The sequence below is a fragment of the Ornithorhynchus anatinus genome, chromosome X5, assembly GCF_004115215.2.
Source record: "Ornithorhynchus anatinus isolate Pmale09 chromosome X5, mOrnAna1.pri.v4, whole genome shotgun sequence".
NCBI classification, from domain to species: Eukaryota; Metazoa; Chordata; class Mammalia; order Monotremata; family Ornithorhynchidae; genus Ornithorhynchus; species Ornithorhynchus anatinus.
Genome location: NC_041753.1, coordinates 16,364,517 through 16,383,853, shown reverse-complemented (window position 1 = coordinate 16,383,853; position 19,337 = coordinate 16,364,517). Strand labels below are relative to the sequence as shown.

Sequence of the window (19,337 nt, the reverse complement as noted above, 5' to 3'; positions counted from 1 at the left end):
AGGAAGTGGAGGAAAGGAAGAGAAAGGAAAAAGCATTCTCACTCTCCCTGACACACTTGATTTTTCCTCCTTGCCAGCTGTCACCAGGAATTCCCTCACCCTCACTGAACCTCAAGCCAGGCCAGAAACTCCTCTAGTCCTCTAGGAGGAGGAGGAAGAGGAAGAGGAAGAGGAGGAGGAGGAGGAAGATGAGGGAAAAAGAAGAAAGAGGAAGAGACAGAATGGCAGGGAAGAGGAGAGAAACCCCACAGGAGCCAGACCAGAAGCCAGTGACAGGGAACAAGAGGTGGAACCAACACCTTGGCAACATGGCCTAGTGGAAAGAGTATAGGATCTGGAGTTGGGAGTTCTAGGTTCAAGTGCCAACTCCACGACTGGACTGCTGTGGGACCTTGGTCAAATCACTTAACCTCTTTGGGCCTCAGTTTTCTCATCTGCAAAATGGAGACATGACAGATTGCAAGCCCCAAGTGGGACAGGGATTTTGTCCAATCTCATAATCTTTTAACCATTCCAGTGTTTAGAGCAATAACTGCCATAGTTATTACTCCAGCCCCTTCCAGGCCCAAGAGGCACAGAAGGTCCTGCCCTAAAAGCTATCCCTCACTTCCCCCAATGGAGTTGCTACTCAATAGGATACTTCTCCCTGTCCTCATTCCTGTCCAAACTCCTTGAATGGGTTGAATCTACCCACTGCCACAATAATAATAGTATTTGTTAAGTGCTTACTATGTGCCAGGCACTGTATTAAACACTGGGGCAGATACAAGCTAATTGGGTTGGACACAGTCCCTGTCTCACATGGAGCTCACAGTCTTAATCCCCATTTTTCAGATGAGGAAACCGAGGCACAGAGAAGTGTGACTTGCCCGAGGTCACACAGCAGATAAGTGGGAGAGCGGGATTCGAACCCAGGTCCTCTCTCAGGCCCATGGTCTATCCACTAGACCATGCTGCCTTCACTCCCTCTCCTCCAACACCCTTCTTAATCCACTGTTTCCATCCTCTTCACTCCACTGAGACCACAAATGAGTGCTTCCTTGCCAAATCTAGTAGGGTCTATTTTGTCCTAATCCTCCTTGACCCCTCAGCCACTTTCAACACTATTGATTGCTCCCAAGCACTATCCAAATGCAATTTTACTGAAATGGTTCTTTCCTGGTTCTCCTCCTACCTCCTGGTTATCTTCTTCAATCTCTTCTCCTTGCTTCTCATCCCTTAACTGTAGGTGTCCCTGAAGACTCTCTTACTCCTCTCACGTTACACTCCCACCTTTCACATGGCTTCAGCTCCCACCTCTATCTACACAGATGACTCCCAGGTTCCCTGGCCTATCACCTGCCCAGCAATGTCACGTCTCCTCTTGCGTCAGAAAATCTCCACATGGGTGAGCTACTGGCCCCTCAAGGTCAATATGCCTAAAAATGTACCCTTCAAGTGACTTGCCCAGGTCCTTCGGCAGGCATATAGTTGAGCTGGGACTAGAAGTGGTACTAGAACTAGACTGTCCAGCCTGACTTCTCACTATCTTTCAATGTTTATATCTAGTCTGCTGCTAAATCCTGCCAAATTTTCCTCCACTAATTTTCCCAGAACCACTCTTTCCTCTCCATTCCAACGACCCCCTCTCTATTCCGGGGGATCACCAGATCCTGGCTAGACTACTATATCAGTCTCTTAACTGGACATCCTGCCTCCAGCCTCTCTCCTCTCTCTAGTTCACACTTCACTTTGCTGCCCAGAGCATTTTTTTAAACCATCATTCCACCACATCTCTCCACTCCTCAAAAGTCTCCAGTGGTCGCAACTTCCTCCACATCGTGCAGAATTTTCTGACTGGCATTAAATCTCTCCATCAGACCCCTCTCTCTTATGTAATAAACTTTCTTCTCTCACTACATTCTATCTCTAGTCTCCACTACTCTTAAGCTAACCTTCTCACTGTGCCTTGTTCTTGACTTTGCCTCTGACCCACTGCTCTCACCCTTACTACTGCCTGGAGAAGCACCCTGGGCTAGTGGAAAGAGCATGGGCCTGGGAGTCAGAAGACCTGGGTTCTAATCCTGGCTCTGCTAACTGCTTACTGTGAGACCTTGGGCAAGTCATTTGATAGCTCTGTGCCTCAATTTCCCCAATTGTAAAATGGGGATTAAATCCTACTCCCTCCTACTTAAACTGTGAGCCTCATGTGGGACAGAGACTGTGTCCAACTTGATCAGCATGTACCTACCCCAGTGCTTAGAACAGTGGAAATCACATAATAATAATAATAATAGTAAAATGAAAACTCCCTTTTTTCCTTCAAATCTGCCAGACTACAGTTCTCTCTAATTTCAAAGCCATCCTCAATACCGCACCTTCCAGAAAGCTTTTCCCAATTAAGCTTCAGTTCCCAGATCACTTTCATATCTTGTTGAAAATGACATAGTGTATTTCCTTTTCAGAAGTGATCGTTATTTTTTTAAAGATGAAGAAAATTAAATGTTATCTGAATTATGCATTTATAATTTTCACCCAAATTGGCATTTTTATAAAGGCCAATTAAATGTTACTTGTGCAATTTTATCTCCTAAAAATTAGTTTTAAAACAGAAGTGGTTGTATTTATATGGTTATATGGGACATGCAAGTTGGCAAATTGTAATTTTGATGTATTGCAAACACTGGATCAAAATATTTATGTTTAAGTCTTTATAGGCACATCAAAACCAAGTCCAAAACCAATTATTTCTCAATAGGGACATTCCTAAGGGTCAAAGCAGGCTTTGGGATGGCCCATGTTGATTCTAGGAAATGGTGCTACAAATAGCTTTGATTCCGGAGCTATTTGAGGAAAATAATATTGGTGTTATTTCAAGTAGAATGAACCTCTCCCTCACACCATATCTTGTCCCCAACACCAATTTGGGGTGAAAACACTCTGTAGTGACATAACTCAGGGCTTTCTTTCAAATTCTAAGAAACAGCTCACAAATTCTAATGAATAGGATTCTGATTCCTGGCCTTTGAAGTCACTTTTCTGAGCAGAGAACTAAAAGCCAGGAAGCAAATAAGCAGCATGGCTCAGTGGAAAAAGCACGGGCTTGGGAGTCAGAGGTCATGGGTTCGAATCCCGGCTCTGCCACTTGTCAGCTGTGTGACTTTGGGCAAGTCACTTAACTTCTCTGTGCCTCAGTGACCTTATCTGTAAAATGGGGATTAAGACTGTGAGCCTCATGTGGGACAACCTGATTACCCTGTATCTACCCTAGCGCTTAGAACAGTTCTCTGCACATAGTAAGCGCTTAACAAATACCAACATTATTATTATTATTATTATTACCTTAGAAAAGGCCTGTTCTAGAGGAAGATGCCCATTCATGTAAAAGATCACAGCATAGGTTTCAATGAAGCTCCACAGGTGAAAGGGAGATTTGGTCTTCTTACATTGGGAAAAGCCATGTTTGTTTTTTTTTATGTGGGACTCGGTGCTGTGCCCAGCATAATGGGCGCTGAGAATCATTGGCCTTGAGAGGGTAAGTTCCCTGGGGGCAGGGAATGCACATTTACCAGGTGGGCACTCAACAAATGCTACCACTAGGAGTAATAATATTTGTTAAATGCTTACTGTGGGCAGAGCATTGTCCCAAGCACTCGGAAAGCAAACACAACTGGGAATTAGACACGGTAGCTGGTCCTCAGGGAGCCCACATCATAAAAATTAATAATAATAATTGTAGTGTTTGTTAAACCCTTACTATGTGCCAAGCACTGGGGTAGATACAAGATAATCAGGTAGGACCCAGTGCCTGTCCCACATGGGTTCAGAGTCTAAGGCACTTCTACGACTATTACTACTATTTCTGCCACAGTTTTTTCTCCAATGGATTACCTGAATGTCAGTTGTATAGCAGTTACAAATATGGTCTGTTCCAGTGCTGAAGTTCAGTTCTTTCCCAATTTCTTGCTATCTACACTTACTTGATGTGGTTGGATTCAGCATTTTCCCTTGCATTTTGATTTTGAGTCATTTTTAGCTATTACTCTCCATCCTTACCTCTGTTGTCGAAAATACCAAGAGTGAAAGAGATGCAAAGAAAGGGTCCTAAACTGTGGGAGTGACTCAGTACAGATCTGAAGTTAGCGAAAACACTTTCCCTAAAGTCAAAGGGTCATATACATATGAACGTAATCTCCATCCGCTTAAATCAATACTGAATACCACCATATCTCTCATATATTTATTTTTCCCTCTAATCAAAGTTTTCCATATTTTAGGAATTTTACCCAAGATACTTTCCTGGTCCTTCAGTGGCAGATCATGAAAGGCAGCAAATGCATTTCTGTTAAGCTCTAATTCATTGGTTAAGCTACTCTGGGTCTACATAAGGATAACTTCTTTATTGCTATAGTGTACTCTCCCAAGCACTTAGTACAATGCTCTGCACACAGTGAACACTCAATAAGTACATTTGACGGATTATTTAGTGTCATTCCCATGAATAATCCAGAGGTCTTTATTCAAGGCTGCAGAGAAAATAAGTTCTGAGTGAAACTGACTAATAGAAGACAAGCTTGTTTTATATATGACACACTTAAAAATAGCCATTTGTCAACAGGCCTGGACATCTACCTGGGTATTAGTGAGGGGCCCAAGATCTCCTCAACCCCTACTCATCTAACTTCAGTAGTCGTTATTGCTGACACTACCTGTTTCTTACAATGTCTTCATACTGTTGCTCCTCACTCATTCGACTCTACTTGCTACTCTCTGTGAGTTCCAGAAATACATGCAATTAGAGAATCTATTTGGTTTGCCAAGCTAGATGAGAAAATATGCGGAAGATATATTTTGTCATTACTGAGGAAAAATTGGAAAGAATGGCCTGAAAGGGGAAAAGGAAAATCCAACCAGTAGTAGCGGCCTGGTAAGTGACTCAAACTATCCTAGGAGGCAATCTTCTCTTTGGCTACAGAGAAAAGAAGTGTTATTTTATTTTTTTATATAGTATTTGTTAATCACTTACTATGTGCCAGGCACTGTAAAAAGCACTGGGTTAGATACAAGATCATCAGGTTGGAAATAGTCCATATCTTACATGGGGCTCACAGCTTTAATTCCCATTTTAAAGATGAGGTAACTGACACACAGAGAAGTTAAATGACTTGTCCAAGGTCTCACAGCAGACTTGTGGCAGAGTTGGCATTAGAACCCAGGTCCCCTAACTCTCAGGCCCACACTTTTTCCACAAGACCATGCTGCTTCTCCTGGGTGGTTGGCAGGGGACAATGTTCTGGCATTGTTCCTGTACTATCAATCAATGGTATTTATTAATAATAATAATAATAATGTTGGTATTTGTTAAGCACTTACTATGTGCAGAGCACTGTTCTAAGCGCTGGGGTAAACACAGGGGAATCAGGTTGTCCCACGTGGGGCTCACAGTCTTAATCCCCATTTTACAGATGAGGGAACTGAGGCACAGAGAACTTAAGTGACTTGCCCACAGTCACGAGCACTAACCATGTGCAGAGCCCTGAACTAAGCACTTGGGAGAGTTAAACACAACAGAGTTGGTAGACACATATTCTCACTACAATGGGAATAGTGAAATATTGTAACACTAAAAAGACTGATGATGGGGGGGGCAGTCAGGGGGACTGGGGGCGAGGTGAGGAGGGGTTGAGGAAGGGAGGGGTGAGGCTTGGAGGGAACCAGGCTGTAAATTTTTTAAGGATTTTTTTGGCTCTAAATCTTGGCTGGGGACAGGAGATGCAGCTCCTTAAGGTAGATATTACCTTCAGTGAATTCACTGGTGGCTGAAAATTGCCAGTATGATCGTTCAGGTACTACCAAGAGCAGAAAGTAAACTCCATAGCCACAACGCTCTGGAGAGAGCCAGAAAGTTTGGAAGGCTAGCAACTTTACACAGCGGCATTAATTTATGGAATTTGATCTTTGGTATGCATACTATCATCTTTGAAAAGTGCCTTTCACTCTCAATCAATCAATGGTATTTATTAAGCACTTACTGTGTGCAGAGCACTGTACTAAGCACTTGGGAGAGTAAAACTGAACAGAGTTTGTAGACACATTCCTTGCCCACCATGAGCTTACAGTCTATATGGGGAGACAGACATTAATATAAATAAATAACTCTCCTCATTCATTTGTGTCAAATGCAAATGAATTTAGAACTTCAAATCCCTCTCATCTTAATATTGCTATGAATTTCCCTAATGAATTAGATAATGAAATATGAAGTCAAAATTTTTATATTTGGAATTCTAAGTTGGATTGCTTTCCAAATTTTTTTGCATTTTACCTGTTTCAAAAAGTGCTACATATTTAGTCCTGCTACATTCAATAATCTAGGGAACTTATTCTCATATTACTTTGCCCTGACGGATGGGCAAACTATATGATTCACATATAGTTACTGGAGCACAAAAATGAATTTGTCCTGCTAATGGATTTACAATGCCAGGCCTAACATGCATTCAAAATGTTATAAATACAGATACAGTTAACAGAAAAATCCACTAAATCACTGCTTATCGAGCTTTAAATTTTTCTTAAGCATTCTGTTTACAGGAAGTGACTGAATCTTACTCAAAAAGCGGCCTGTAATTCGTTCTACCTTGCTTCGAAAGTGGCGACTACTTTTTAGGCCTGTACAGCCCGGGGGAGCTCTCCGAGGTACCGAAAAGTGCCGCCAAAATGTAAATTTCCCGGGCAACTGCCTTTCAAGAATGATGAGTGACTTACTTAATTGATTAATTAGGGTATTTGTTAAGCTCTTACTATGTGCCAAGCACTCTTCTAAACGCTGGGGTAGATGCAAAGTAATTAGGTCGGACACAGCCCCTGTCCCACATGGGGTTCACAGTCTTAATCCCTATTTTACAAACGAGGTAACTGAGACACAGAGAAGTTCAATGACTTGCCCAAGGTCACACAGCAGACAGGTGGAAGAGCCGGGTTTAGAACCCATGTCCGCTGTCCGCTGACTCCCAGACCCGTGCTCTTTCCACTGGGCAATGCTGCTTCTCTTCTGAAACATGCATTCCAAAATTCCTGGACAATATGCGTCAAGAATAGCAGGGCATGTCTTGATTAATAATTAAATAGATTTACCTCATACTATATTAACCAGATGAAAAAAATTTAGGCCTCCCAAACGTGTTGATCCATTATATAAACTCCTCCCATTCTGTAGAAGACTCCTTGAGGGCAGGGACTACACCTTTTACTTTTATAGTACTCTCCCAAGGGTCCAGTACATAGTGCTCTGCACACCGTTAAGTGCTCAATAATGATCTGATGATAAGGGTGATGATGACAACGATTATGCCCTATAGAGAGGATAGGCTGTTTTCTAACATCTAATCAGTAGAGAAAGAGTAAAGAGAAAGCTTCGATTCCAACTCCTGGGCAATTTAGACCAATGAATGTTTTCAAGATCCAATTTCTAAATTAATCCTCATGTTTTATGTTTCCCATCAATACGGTTTTTGTGACTCAAATGGACATCTTGATGCCAAATAGGGCAATCATCCTTGAAATAACTTTTAAGGTAGAGGCATTTTACATATTCCCAGCAGCACAAGAGATGCTTATTTTCTCATTAGTGGCAATGCGCTTGGAGCAAAGACTAGAATTAAGCATGCTTGCTCCACATTTAAATTCATTCCGCAGCTAAAATAAGACTTGTTCATGGTTTACTAGTTCCCTACTCCTGGCTTAGTGGACACATGGTTCTCTTCTCTGCATTACCCACTTACTGTGAAAACACTTCTCAGAGGAGAATTTAGAAGGAATTTAAGATTAAAGCAACCTCATTAATGAAAACATGCTCGGGGGAAAAAAAAGTTTTGGCAAACATCATGAGATTTAAATGTTGGTTGGGAGCAGAGGGTGGGCAAAAACCGGAACCTATGCAGCCTGGAGTCTCCATGATACTGGAATTCTGAGTTCTGGTGCAGCCTCCTTTCTCCTTTGCAATCCCACAGGAGCGCAGGTTTGGGGGTGGGGGAGTTGGGGGGGAGTCACCATCACAGAGCTTAGAACACTGGAAAGGCTGTGGCAATTGATCACTAAAGACAGCTTGCCCAGAGCAGTGAGGTATTTGAGGCGTAGCCCCTATGAGCAGCGGGTAACTCTGCCAGTCAATTGCTGATATTTTTGAATCGTTGAATTTTTAATCTTCCTTTATTGTGGCTTGGATTATATTCTCACTGTCTGGTTCAATTCAGGAACCAGGTTTGAAATGATTCTACATAATTATGCCAGCTCTGCCCATTGTAGGTTCTGAATGAATATTGGTGGTAATAATAATACAGTTATGAGGTTTTGTTGACCTTGCATAATGTTGCGATGTGTCATAAAAAAAAAAGACAGAATAACGGGCTTTTAGTTGCACTCAGAACATACTTTGCTGCTCGAGTGCCAGGGTAGATTTCTAAAGATTTCCAGGAAGGAAAATTGAATAGCCTTACAAACATTACAAGTGAATGCTTCCCCTTTTAGGGTTTTGCCATGCTAATTTACTCCTCCTGTTACCTGAGCTTTGTGGTGAAAGATGCTTACAAATAAACAAGTAGTCAAGCTTAGTTTTCTAAAATATTCTTTTGGTGGAATGCCTATAGAAGCCACAAAGAGATTTACTACATTTGTAGAAGGAACTTCTATATTGATTTATGTACTCATTTACTCATTCATTTACTTCATTTTCTATTCTCTTGCTATGACTAATTGTATCTCTATTTTTTCTCCCACTTCCACTGTATGCACATATTTTTCTCCGCCCCATTAGACTGTAAGCTTCCCGTGGGCAAGAACCAAGGTACCATGCCTTTTACTTTTACTATACTCTCCCAACCATTTAGTGCAGTACTCCAAATGCAGCGGGTGTGTGTGAAGAAGAGCTTTGCCCTTTTCCAATCTAAAGTGACAAAATTACTCAAGGACCTGTAATTAATTTTGTGTCCTTTGGTTTGAGCCTTTAATCTCAACCCACCCACTTCCCTTCTTTTCACAGAAACAGTGAGGATGCAAGTGCAGTATTTTCCGCAGGAGGATTATTTTTCTCCTGATATAGGCAGGTTTAAAGGGCAGGAAGTGGCTCTTCCCATGATTGCCTGAGGTTTTTCAGAGTGACCAGATTGAGCTCTGAAGAGCTGCTGTTTACCTGGGAATCATTCTGAGCTACCCAACCTAAAAGTGCTATTCCTCTGGCCAGCAATTTTTAAAGCCACTTGACCTTCAAAAACAAAACCAAAAAAAACCCCAAAACAACAACTTAAGCTAACCAACAAAAAAACCCTACTGCTATTAACCTCAGTGCAAACCACTTTATCTAATTCAGGGCCTTGAGGCTTGGGAGAAGAAATAGGAATTTAAGTGGGTCAGTTAATTAGGTACTTGCAAATACTACCAAATTTATAATCTTGTTAAAAAATTAATTTGAAATGTTTTGGAAACATTAAAAAAAATGAGGCACTTTGAAATTCCAGACTCTGATGAGGTGAATAACGAGAATGTGCACGGGTGTTTCTGAATGCTATGCAATGCAATAGCCAGGATGAAAGTTCTTAAAGTTGAATCAATTAATCGTAGCAGGAACACTACCTCTGCCATCAAAGCAGGAAAATACTGAAGATCAAAGTTCCAAGATGAAATCAGTGTTATCAGTCTCTCAGGGGCCCAGGGTTTGGAGATTTTCAGAATCTGAAGTAACAACTATGGAATTTTAATTGAAGTGAGGTATGATTTCACATTTTGGAAAAATCATCATGGAGTCCTCCCCACCCGAGGTTTAGAAAATGCTTGATCAATGCTGGTTTAAAAGAATATTTCATGCACGTATGCATTTTGCAGGACAATTCCATGCCACATATTCAAACATTACATCTCATTCACCCTGAAATTGAGGGTTTGGTTTTTTTTTTTTTGGTTTTGAAATCGATTACCAAAAATACAAGTCTACATTAATATATTATAAAATCTACTTGCATAAAGTTGGCCCAAAGGAAACATTAACAGAGATGACTTGTGAGCATTTTGATAAAAGAAATCAAAAGTTCTCCAATATTTTCATTTGAAAATCTTTCGTCATCCCAGAATGAAGATGCTTTAGTAATGTCACTTATGCAAAGAAAACCAAGGGCATATTGTTCTACTTATCTTCACCAGAATACACTTTAACTTTCCCAACAGGAATAAGAAGTCAAACTGAAGAATTTCAGCACAAGCTTGTGATTTATATTTGCTTTTCCTCTACTGTGTTTTTTTTTCTACCTGGGAAAATTAACCTTGGGCTTAAAAGATGATGCTGATGACTTTAACTAAAATATGCCACTGATTTAAATTTAAGGGATTCATTTTCCCCCACAGAACCTCTGGAGAGCTTCCTTCAACATCAAAGGGCACTGGACAATGGTTTCAATTGGGTTACGATTTTCGCCGAATTCCACAAAATTTGTGGGATTGTGTTAGTTCTAAGCCGAGCTGATCTCAAAAAAAAAAAAACACCTTTTAAAATTGTTTCTGTTTAGAGGTTTTTGGTGGAGAGGTTGGGTTTTTTTCTGTTTGCTTTTTTTTTTTAAAGAAATAAATGAAAAGCTGGCTGTTCTAATCATTTCCTTTTTCTTATATCTGCCCACTAGATGGCTGTAAATTTTTTCTACTAGCTCATTTGAAGTTTCACGGTCCAATTTAATTCTTGTCATTAAAAACTAGTGTTTTTTACAACTGTTAGCAGCAACTAATTCAGAGACGTTAAAGACTTCAGCTACTGTGAGATGTGAAAAGAACCTTATTATCTGGGCACGGAACACTTTCTGGATTGGCGTAAAGAGGCAGTGGGCGATGATTTGGGTCGGTGGACCCCTGGAGTTTCGGGTAAGCATTTGAGGGCTGCACATCTGAAGTATTCGGTGTTCACTGTACCTAGCAATAAATTTGTTATCGAATCTACGGTGCTTCGAAACATCCCGGTAAACTCGATCCTGGAACTTTCATGTGCAGTGATGATGTTTTATGTATTCGGACTTGGGCTGGACAGGAATGGGCATCTAATAGGCTCAAGTAGCAGGCTGGATGCAGCCTGGGGCGGGGAAGCGTATTTCACCCAGCCCTGGAAAAAAGTGGGGGAGAGCAGAAATCGCTTCTGTTAACGAGATTGAGGGAGAAGCAAGTCTTCCTACTTGGAGGAAGCTAGGGGATATCCTGAGCAATTTAAAGGAGGATGACTCCCGCGGGGTAAAGTGAGGTTCGCGGTTCTGGTTCCCGTAGAGAACACATCGCGGCGGCGGCTGCGAAAGTCATCAGCAGTGTTTGGCCCATCGGGGCGCATCTGGGGTAGGGGAGGGCGACTCTACGGAAAGTCTCTGGGAAATGCCTTCGGAGCCCGAGCGTCTGCCGGGTCCGTCGGGCAGGGCATTACCTGGATTTCCCTGGCGTGGTACACGATGATGAGCCCGAGCAGAATGATCGTGGAGAGGCTAATAAGGCATTTCAGAGCTAACGAGTACAGCGACGCCTGCAACGGAGAGACACACACACACAGAAGCACATCTTACCCCGCGACCACCGGCTCGGGATGTGTCCCCTCCCGCCGGGCCCGGGACAGACGGGGCGGCTCAGACGTCATTTCTCCTCCCGGGAACGGGGAGGATTTCCCCCGAACGCCCCCCGTAACGGAATCATTAACCGAATCGAACCTGGCGGTCGCAACCGCCGATCCTCTCCGGGGTGGTTCCCTGGGCTGGGGCGTGCGCCTGCTGCCGCGCCCGCACTCCCACCCCGACCCCAGAGCGAAGGGGGCGACCCGGCCTGGTTGACTGGTTCCACCTCCCTCCCGAATCCAAGCAAGACACGTTTCACTCCCGTACCGTCCCAAGGTGAGCCGAGAGAAGATCGTTCCAACCCTCCCACCCGACACCGTCCCGTCTCTCCAGCCGCCCCTCCCGGGCCTCCCCTCAACGACCGTTTAGGGCACCGGCAAAACACCGGAGCTGAAAAGGGGAGGCAGGAGCCGCGACCAAGCGGAGGAACAGAAAGCAGGGGGCAGAAACAGAGTCAAGGGCGAAATTGGGAGTAGGGGCAGAGAAAGGGACAGACGCAGAATTGGGGGGGGGGGGGCAGAGGTACGGAGAGGGTTAGAGACAAGGGCAGAGGAAGGGCCAGAGACAGAAGAATCGGGCGCAGTGGAGGCAGAATCAATCAATGACTAGTATTTATTGAGCGCCTACCGTGTGCCGAACATCGTTATACGCGCTTGGGAGAGGGCACGGAAGCGGGGGGGGGGGGGGGGGGAGAGGTGGCAGAGGAGTGCGGGGCAGAGAAGGTCAGGACAGAAAAGGCAAAGGAGTCCGGGGCACGGGGGGTAGAGGAGTCGGGAGCAAAGGAGTCCGGGGCAGAGGAGTCTGGGGCACGGGGGACAGAGGAGTCGGGAGCAAAGGAGGCGGTCGGGTCGGTGCAGTGGAGCCGGGACCAGAAGAATCCAAGGCCGAACGAAGGTAGAGGTGGAGGAGGCAGAGGAGGCAGAGGAGACGATACAGAGGAAGCGGGGCCGGAAGAAGCCGGGGCAGAGGAGGCAGAGGAATCGGGGGCAAAGGAAGACGAGGAGTCGGCGGAGAGGAGCAGGGGGCAGGGGAGACGGGGGAGACGGAGAGCAGAGAGGAAATGAACGACCGAAAGGCAGAGAAGCAAGCGAAACGGCAGCAGCCGGCAGTTGGCAGGTCCCCGACGGGAGAAGTGCGCGGGAGGTGACCTTGGTCCACGGACACCTCCCTCGGCGCTCCCTGCCCCCACCCCGTGCCCCGAAGCCTGTGCGTGCGGGAGGCTGAGCGGGACGGGCGGGCGGGCTACCTTGTCGTAGGCGCCCCAGGACAGTTCGGTCTCGATGACCATGACCACGATGCCGAACATGCCGAAGATGAGCGCGTAGTCGCTGAGCCTCTTGCGCTTCTCGAACAGAGCGCGCCGGTGGCCCAGTTTGTAGCCGATGTTCTGGTTCTTCTTCTTGGTCGACTTGCCGCCGCCGCCGCCGCCCCCGCCACCGCCCGGCCCGCCCTGGCCGCTCAGCGCCAGGTTGTTGGAGTTGTTGTGCTCGGGCTTGGACACCACGATCTCCGGGGCGGCGGCGGCCGAAGAGGACGAGGACGAGGGGTGGTCGCCGCCGCCCGAGGGGAAGGGCCCGGCGGCGACGGCGGCGGCGGCGGCGGCGGCGGGGGGCTGCAGGGGCTGCACCTCCGAGTCCACCTCGTGCAGGTTCCTGCGGGACGAACTCAAGTTGCTGAGCGGCCGCATGACGCCTCCGTTGTACCTGCAGCTGCTCATGGCTATTTCGGTGAAGGGGTTGCTTTCCCGGCGCCCCGGCGGCTGTTGCGGCTGCTGCTGCTGCTGCTGGTGGTGGTGGTGGTGGTGGTGAAGGAGGAGGAGGGAGGGGTGGGGGAGTCCGTCGCTGCCGAGGCTGCCGGTGGGACTGGCTGCCGGTTGCAGGCTATGGCACTGGGGGTGCTGGGCACAGTGCTGGGAGCAGGAGCACTGGGGGTGCCGGGGCGCACTGGCATGGCTGGACGGCGTCAGCTCACTCACGTTGAGCTGACTGCCTCGCCGGGACGAACAGCAGCAGCAGCAGCAGCAGGACGAGGTGGAGACCGGAGAGGAGTTGCGGGTCCGAAAGGCGCCTCCGGGCGAGGAGGTGCGGAGCAGGAGGGGCAGGCTATCCCCCGCGCCCGCCCCCGCGGCGCCGGGGGAAGCGCAGCTGTTGCACGGGAGGCATGGGCTGCTGCCGCCGCTGGCTGACGGCGGCGGCGGCGGCGACGGCGGCTGCTGCTGCTGCTGCTGCTGCTGGTGGTGGTGATGGGGTGCGTGCTGCGGGAGGTGGTGGTGCTGTTGGAGGTGCTGGTAGCGGTGGGGCTGTTGATGGAGTGCGTGCTGCGGGACGGAGAGGCACGGCTTGTCCGAGCGCTGCTGCTGCTGCTGCTGCTGCTGCTGCTGCTGTAGGCAGTGCAGGTGCTGGTGCTCCTGCTGCTGCTGCTGCTCCGAGAAGAAGCCGCGCTGGAACTGCAATGAGGTGTCCATGTCAGCGCTGTTAAAGCTGCAGGAGGACCAGGCTGTGGTGCACCCTGCGCAATGCGTTATGGTCGGGAGAGGGGAGTCCTGTCGCTGGTGCGAGGAAGGGCCCATTCCGGCTCCGGTAGAATCCAGGCGGCGAGTCCGATTGGTCGGGCGCACCAAAACAACGGGCATGACATCACCTGCGGGGCCGCGAGAGGGAGCTGTGGGGCGCGAGTCTTTGGGGGGGCGAGCTGGGGTACGGACTGGGGCAGCCGGGACGAGAGTGGGAGGGAGCGCGTCCCGAGGTGGGGTCGGGGGATTAACCCCGGCCCGGGACCCAACCACCCCCCTCCCCAAGGTGAAGCCGCCCGCTTCTCTCCCGCCCCCCACCCCCCCCGACCCCTCTCCCGGGACGCCCTCCCCAGCCCTCCTCCAGGGTAACCGGGTGCTCTCCAGCAGGGTCAGACGGGGGGAGAGGGGAAAGTGAGTGTCCCCGCCTGGTTTAGCCCGACCGGTCCTGCCCTCCTCCCTTCCCTTTCCCGGGCCTTCTCCCCCCCTCCCCCCGGCCTGGAGCGCGTGGCTCGACTGAGGCCGAGGCCGGGAAGTTTGTATCGGGGATTCCCGCAGAGCCGGGACGGGCCGAGAAATCTCTGGACTTTACAGCGGGGGCCGGGACGGGGGCGGTGAGGGGCGGATGGGACCCCGAGCGGGGCAGGCTTGCCCCGGCCCCCAGGGGACAGCCCCTCACATTTCCGCCTTTTCCGAAACATCCGGACTGCTGCCCCTCGCCCCCCAGTCCCCGTCTTCGGCGGCGCCGAGGAGAGTCTGCCCTCCGTCGGATGCCCGGAGGGAGGGGACGGGAGAGTGGGGAGGCGGAGCTGTCGGGAGCTGTCCAACGGAGTGCGGCCGCGGCTCTCGGTCCTCCTCGTCGTCCTCCTCGTCGTCCTCCTCGTCCTCCTTCTTCTCCTCTTCCTCCTCTCGCTCCTGCTGCCGCCTACTCAGCGACGGGAGCCGCGGGCACCTGCAGAGCGGACACAAGGCAGAGCCACGGGGCACTAACGGAGAAGGGCCCGGTGCTGACGGAAAGCCCCTAGCAGGCAGCGGGAAGAAAAGTGTTAATAGGGATCATAATAAACATTAATCACAGCGCCCCGGGGGCGGGGGGTGCCGATTTTTACTGCGGTTATGATACTATAATACGCTGTACGGTCGATTCTGTTTTATTCGCGTCGCCCTGTAAAAATCCACACAGACTCCAATTCAGTACTGTGGCCCAAAGCGGGTTCCGGGGGATCTCCTCTGTGTGTGTGTGTGTGTGAGAGAGAGAGAAACAAGACCCTCAATGAAAAAGAGGCAGGGGGAGCAAAATAAGGAGATTGGCCAGTGGGAGTTTATTTAATGTTTTTAAAATCCGCCAGCAGCAGTCCGCAGCACGATTTAAATGATGGAGATTTGACTAATGGGTCAGCCGAAGAAACCAGAGTGAAATGGGATCACTTTCATTAAGTAATTGAGTTTCTGAGCCAGATCCAATTCCCTGCTATCCTATTCTGCAACATCTCTAAACTTGGTCACCTGCGAGCATTTTTTTCGTTCTGTTTTTCCAAAGACCCGGAGGGGGTAATTCATTTTAGCGGATCCTTTAGAGAAGGTAATGTGTGACTAAGATCATTTCTATTTTCTTTTTTTTTTAACATGTACTTAAGGAAAGAGTAGTGAAAGGGGTAAAAATTGCACAGGCCCAGCAAGCTAGTCCTCACCGCCGTACAGCTGAGGCCAAATCCAACTTTGCATATGCTGCTCAGTTTTCATGGCTGTTTATCAGGAAATTGGCAAAGCATACAAGGTCTGAGCCAAGATGTATTTTTTTCTCTAATATTGGATTAGGAGTCTGCTTTCATCACTTTCAAGTCATGAATGTTATCGGGATCAGGAAATTTAAATCATTGCTTTGAAAAATACTTTAAAAAATCATTTCCTATCATGATTACAAAATCTGTTTTGTAAATCAACTGTGCCTACTTGGTCAGAGAATTGGCTTCTTTATATTCACTAAATTTGAGAGGGTTGCCAAACTGTGCTGATAAAAATGTTTCTGTAGCATGCAAATTGCTCCTATGTCCTTCCGAAGGCAGCACTGCTTAGACGCCTCGGTAATTCAATAGGGCATTGGGATTTTGAAGAAACCCCGATGGGAATAGTGGGGATGAGCAAAGCCATGGACCCGGAGGGGAGTAAACAAGTGAATGTTTCTTAATTCTAGGGAGATAATCATCTTCATCAATGGCACTGATTAAGTATCTCTTGTTTGCAGAGGCTGTGCTAGCTATAGAAGGACCCAATCCCTGCCCTCAAGGCCCTTACTACATAATTCAGGAGAAAATCAGGCATGAATTGCTAAATATATGATAGTTAAAAAGTAAAGTAACTGTAAATGAAGAAAGAAAAAAAATAAATAACAAAAAAGTAAACAGATGAATGAGTGATTGCTAAGGTGGCTGCTAATAGGTGGGTGAACTGGGGAATAATTCTTGAAGGAGGTGACCTTTTGGGAGGGCTTTAAAGGTGGGGAGGGGCATGATTGCGTGGTTTTGAGAAAGAGGGAGTTCCATGAAGGGGAAAAATCAAGAACAGTGGGTCAAACCCAGGAGAGTCACATATGGGGTTCAAATGGCTTGGGAAGGACAAGGAATGTGAACTGGGGTGTCTCAACCAATCAACTGATGATACTGAGTGCTTACTATGTGCAGGACACTCTACTAAGCACTAGGGAGAGTACAATAGCATTTATACTAGTAGAAATAGTATTCATTAAATGCTTAGGTATGTGCCCAGCACTGTATTAACTGCTGGGAAAGAGTATACGGTTGGGAATTAGACATGAACCCTGTCCCTCAAGGAGTTCTTAATCTATAAGTGGGTGGGGAGGAGTATTAGAGACAAACACACTGGAAGCAATGAAACCCCTAAATATTAAAACAGCATAAGGGTTAAGGACAAATCGACAATAGGCAAAATAAAAACAAAAGTCAGTAAGGGATCCCTGTCCTTAAGGCATTGGGTGTGATCAGGGAGACAGATAGACCCGATCCCTCTGGTGGAATAAGGGTGTGGAAAGGCAACAGGGAGCGAGCTGAGGGAGAGCTTTAAAGCCCGTGGTTATGAGTTGTTATTTTGTTAATGCAGAGAAAAATGGTAAACCACCAGAGGTGCTTGAGGAAAATGATGGGACCTTGATCAGTGTTTGAAGAAGATGATCCAAGCAGCTGCTTCAGACTGAAAGGAGAGAGGCTGGAGGCAGGATAACAAATCATCAAGGTGGGAGATGACATGGGCTTGAACCAGGGTGGTAGCCAAAAGAGTGGAAAGGAAGTGAGATGATCATTATAATGTCCTGAACAAAACCTAACTCAAATCATTACATCCCATCAGCCTCTCGCTCCATATACACTTCACTGGATGTAACATTCTACTTTGGCCCATGGGGTAAAACAGTGACTGGCACAATAGTCTCTCCCTATCTCTTAAGCATTCCTGAGAGATGTTTTCAGGCTTAATTAGTTCAGGTTTTCAAAATCTTTCTCAGAGCCAGAGATGAGCGTTCCTACAGAAACCAGGTATTACAGTATCATAATCGAGAGCCCTACCTTCCTGTCCATGCCACCCCTTTCTAACACTCATTTAGATGCACCTGTTCATTTGTGTATTTAATCTATATAGCTAATGATTTCAGCTCTTGCTTTTTTATCGTTTATATGTGTGTCCTAACTCTTTTCCTATTATGTGCTCGGAAATGTATTCCTGCTTGTCTCCCCTATTTGAGGTTCTTAAAGACATTGACCACTAGGTCAGTGCATTCACACACAGTTGATGCCCAACAGAATTCTCTGGGCATTCTGTGCATTGGGAAGCATCATAGCTTAGTGGAAATAGCATGGGCCTGGGAGTCAGAGGACTGGGTTCTAATCCCAGCTCTGCCACTTACCTCGTGTGTGACCTTGGGCAAGTCACTGAACCTCCCTGTGCCTCAGTTCACGCCTCTGTAAAATGCAGATTCAATACCTGTTCTCCCTCCTGCTTCGACTGAGAGCTCTGTGTGGGACAGGAACTGTGTTTGCTCTGGTTATTTGTATCTACCCCAGCGCTTAGTACAGTGCTTGGTGCATATTTAGTACTAAGTAAATACCACAATTATTAGTAAGTGCTAGGTACAATGCCTAGCCTTCATAGGCATTCAGTACCATGCTCTGCACATTCAGTCAATGGGGACGATGATGGTGATGATGACATTGATAGTTGTGAAAATTATGCCTGAGTTCTGCATTTTATGAAACTCCAAGGTATGAGAAAATGGTTTTGTCCACTTGTGTTAATCAGAATTTCCAAAAACTGACCTAGGACTTTCTGTCCTCAAATTTAGACAGAAATTTAGACAGAGAACTTAAAATGGTCTTACCAAACCCAGAGTTTTGACTTCACAACTCTTATGCCACCTGCATCCCTTTGCCATATTCTAACCCCCCGGAAGGCACTCAATATGTGTTTAATTGGTTTTGGTGTTGGTGGTGTACAGAATTCCCACCGCCTCCAAGATAGTCCCATTAAAAAGATTCATAAAGTGCAGAAGTTCAGGAAATGGGAAATTGGCTCATAGTATCACAGGCTGCCAACAGGACATTTAAATTTCAGGCTGACACTGCCCAGAGTCTATCTCCTCTGCCATGGTTTTATGCAAGGCTGAACTGAGGGTGTTACATAATAGGGCCATATATTAGATTGCCATTGATCTATCCATAAATTATCACAGATGGAATCATCATAGGTAAAATCCAGCTCCATAGTTTTGGGATGATCTGCTATTAAGTACGAGATGAAGGATACAAGCTGCTTCCTGCCCTTCACTTGGAATACATCCCATTACAACCTCATTAATCCAGGAACATATTCAAATACCTGTGACTGGGGAACATTTCATTTTGTATCAGAGTCTTATTAATGATTCAGACCTATATTACAGTCCAGGTTGGCATTCTCTGAAGTGTTTCTTAATGCTGTCATCACTTGCAATTTCAGAATACACTTGAGGTTAGCAAATTAAAATCATTTCAAAATAATTCATTAGCTATAGACTTCCTTGTAGAAAAGCTACCTTTTCTTCTCCTTTACTGATGGTCTCTAGATAAAACCAGCCAAGGAGTTGGCATGATAGCTCTTTGAGTTTTGTGCTGCTTCCTTCATCTTTCCATTCAATCAGAAAAATACCAGAGGTTCCCTTGTCTAACACAAGAGGT

General features: G+C 46.6%; 1 protein-coding gene across 1 annotated transcript in view; it reads right to left on the bottom strand.

The window, feature by feature from the left end:
* Positions 1-14,285, bottom strand: part of KCNN2 (potassium calcium-activated channel subfamily N member 2) — a 114,479-nt gene extending 100,194 nt beyond the window's left edge. The window contains exons 1-3 of the mRNA XM_029054937.2: positions 13,933-14,285; positions 12,853-13,860; positions 11,426-11,521 (exon numbers count right to left, since the gene is read on the bottom strand). Of these exons, the coding sequence (XP_028910770.1) occupies positions 11,426-11,521; positions 12,853-13,860; positions 13,933-14,238 (1,410 nt within the window). The 5' untranslated portion in view covers positions 14,239-14,285. The remainder of the gene's footprint in view (positions 1-11,425; positions 11,522-12,852; positions 13,861-13,932) is intronic.
* Positions 14,286-19,337: the final 5,052 nt, after the last annotated feature.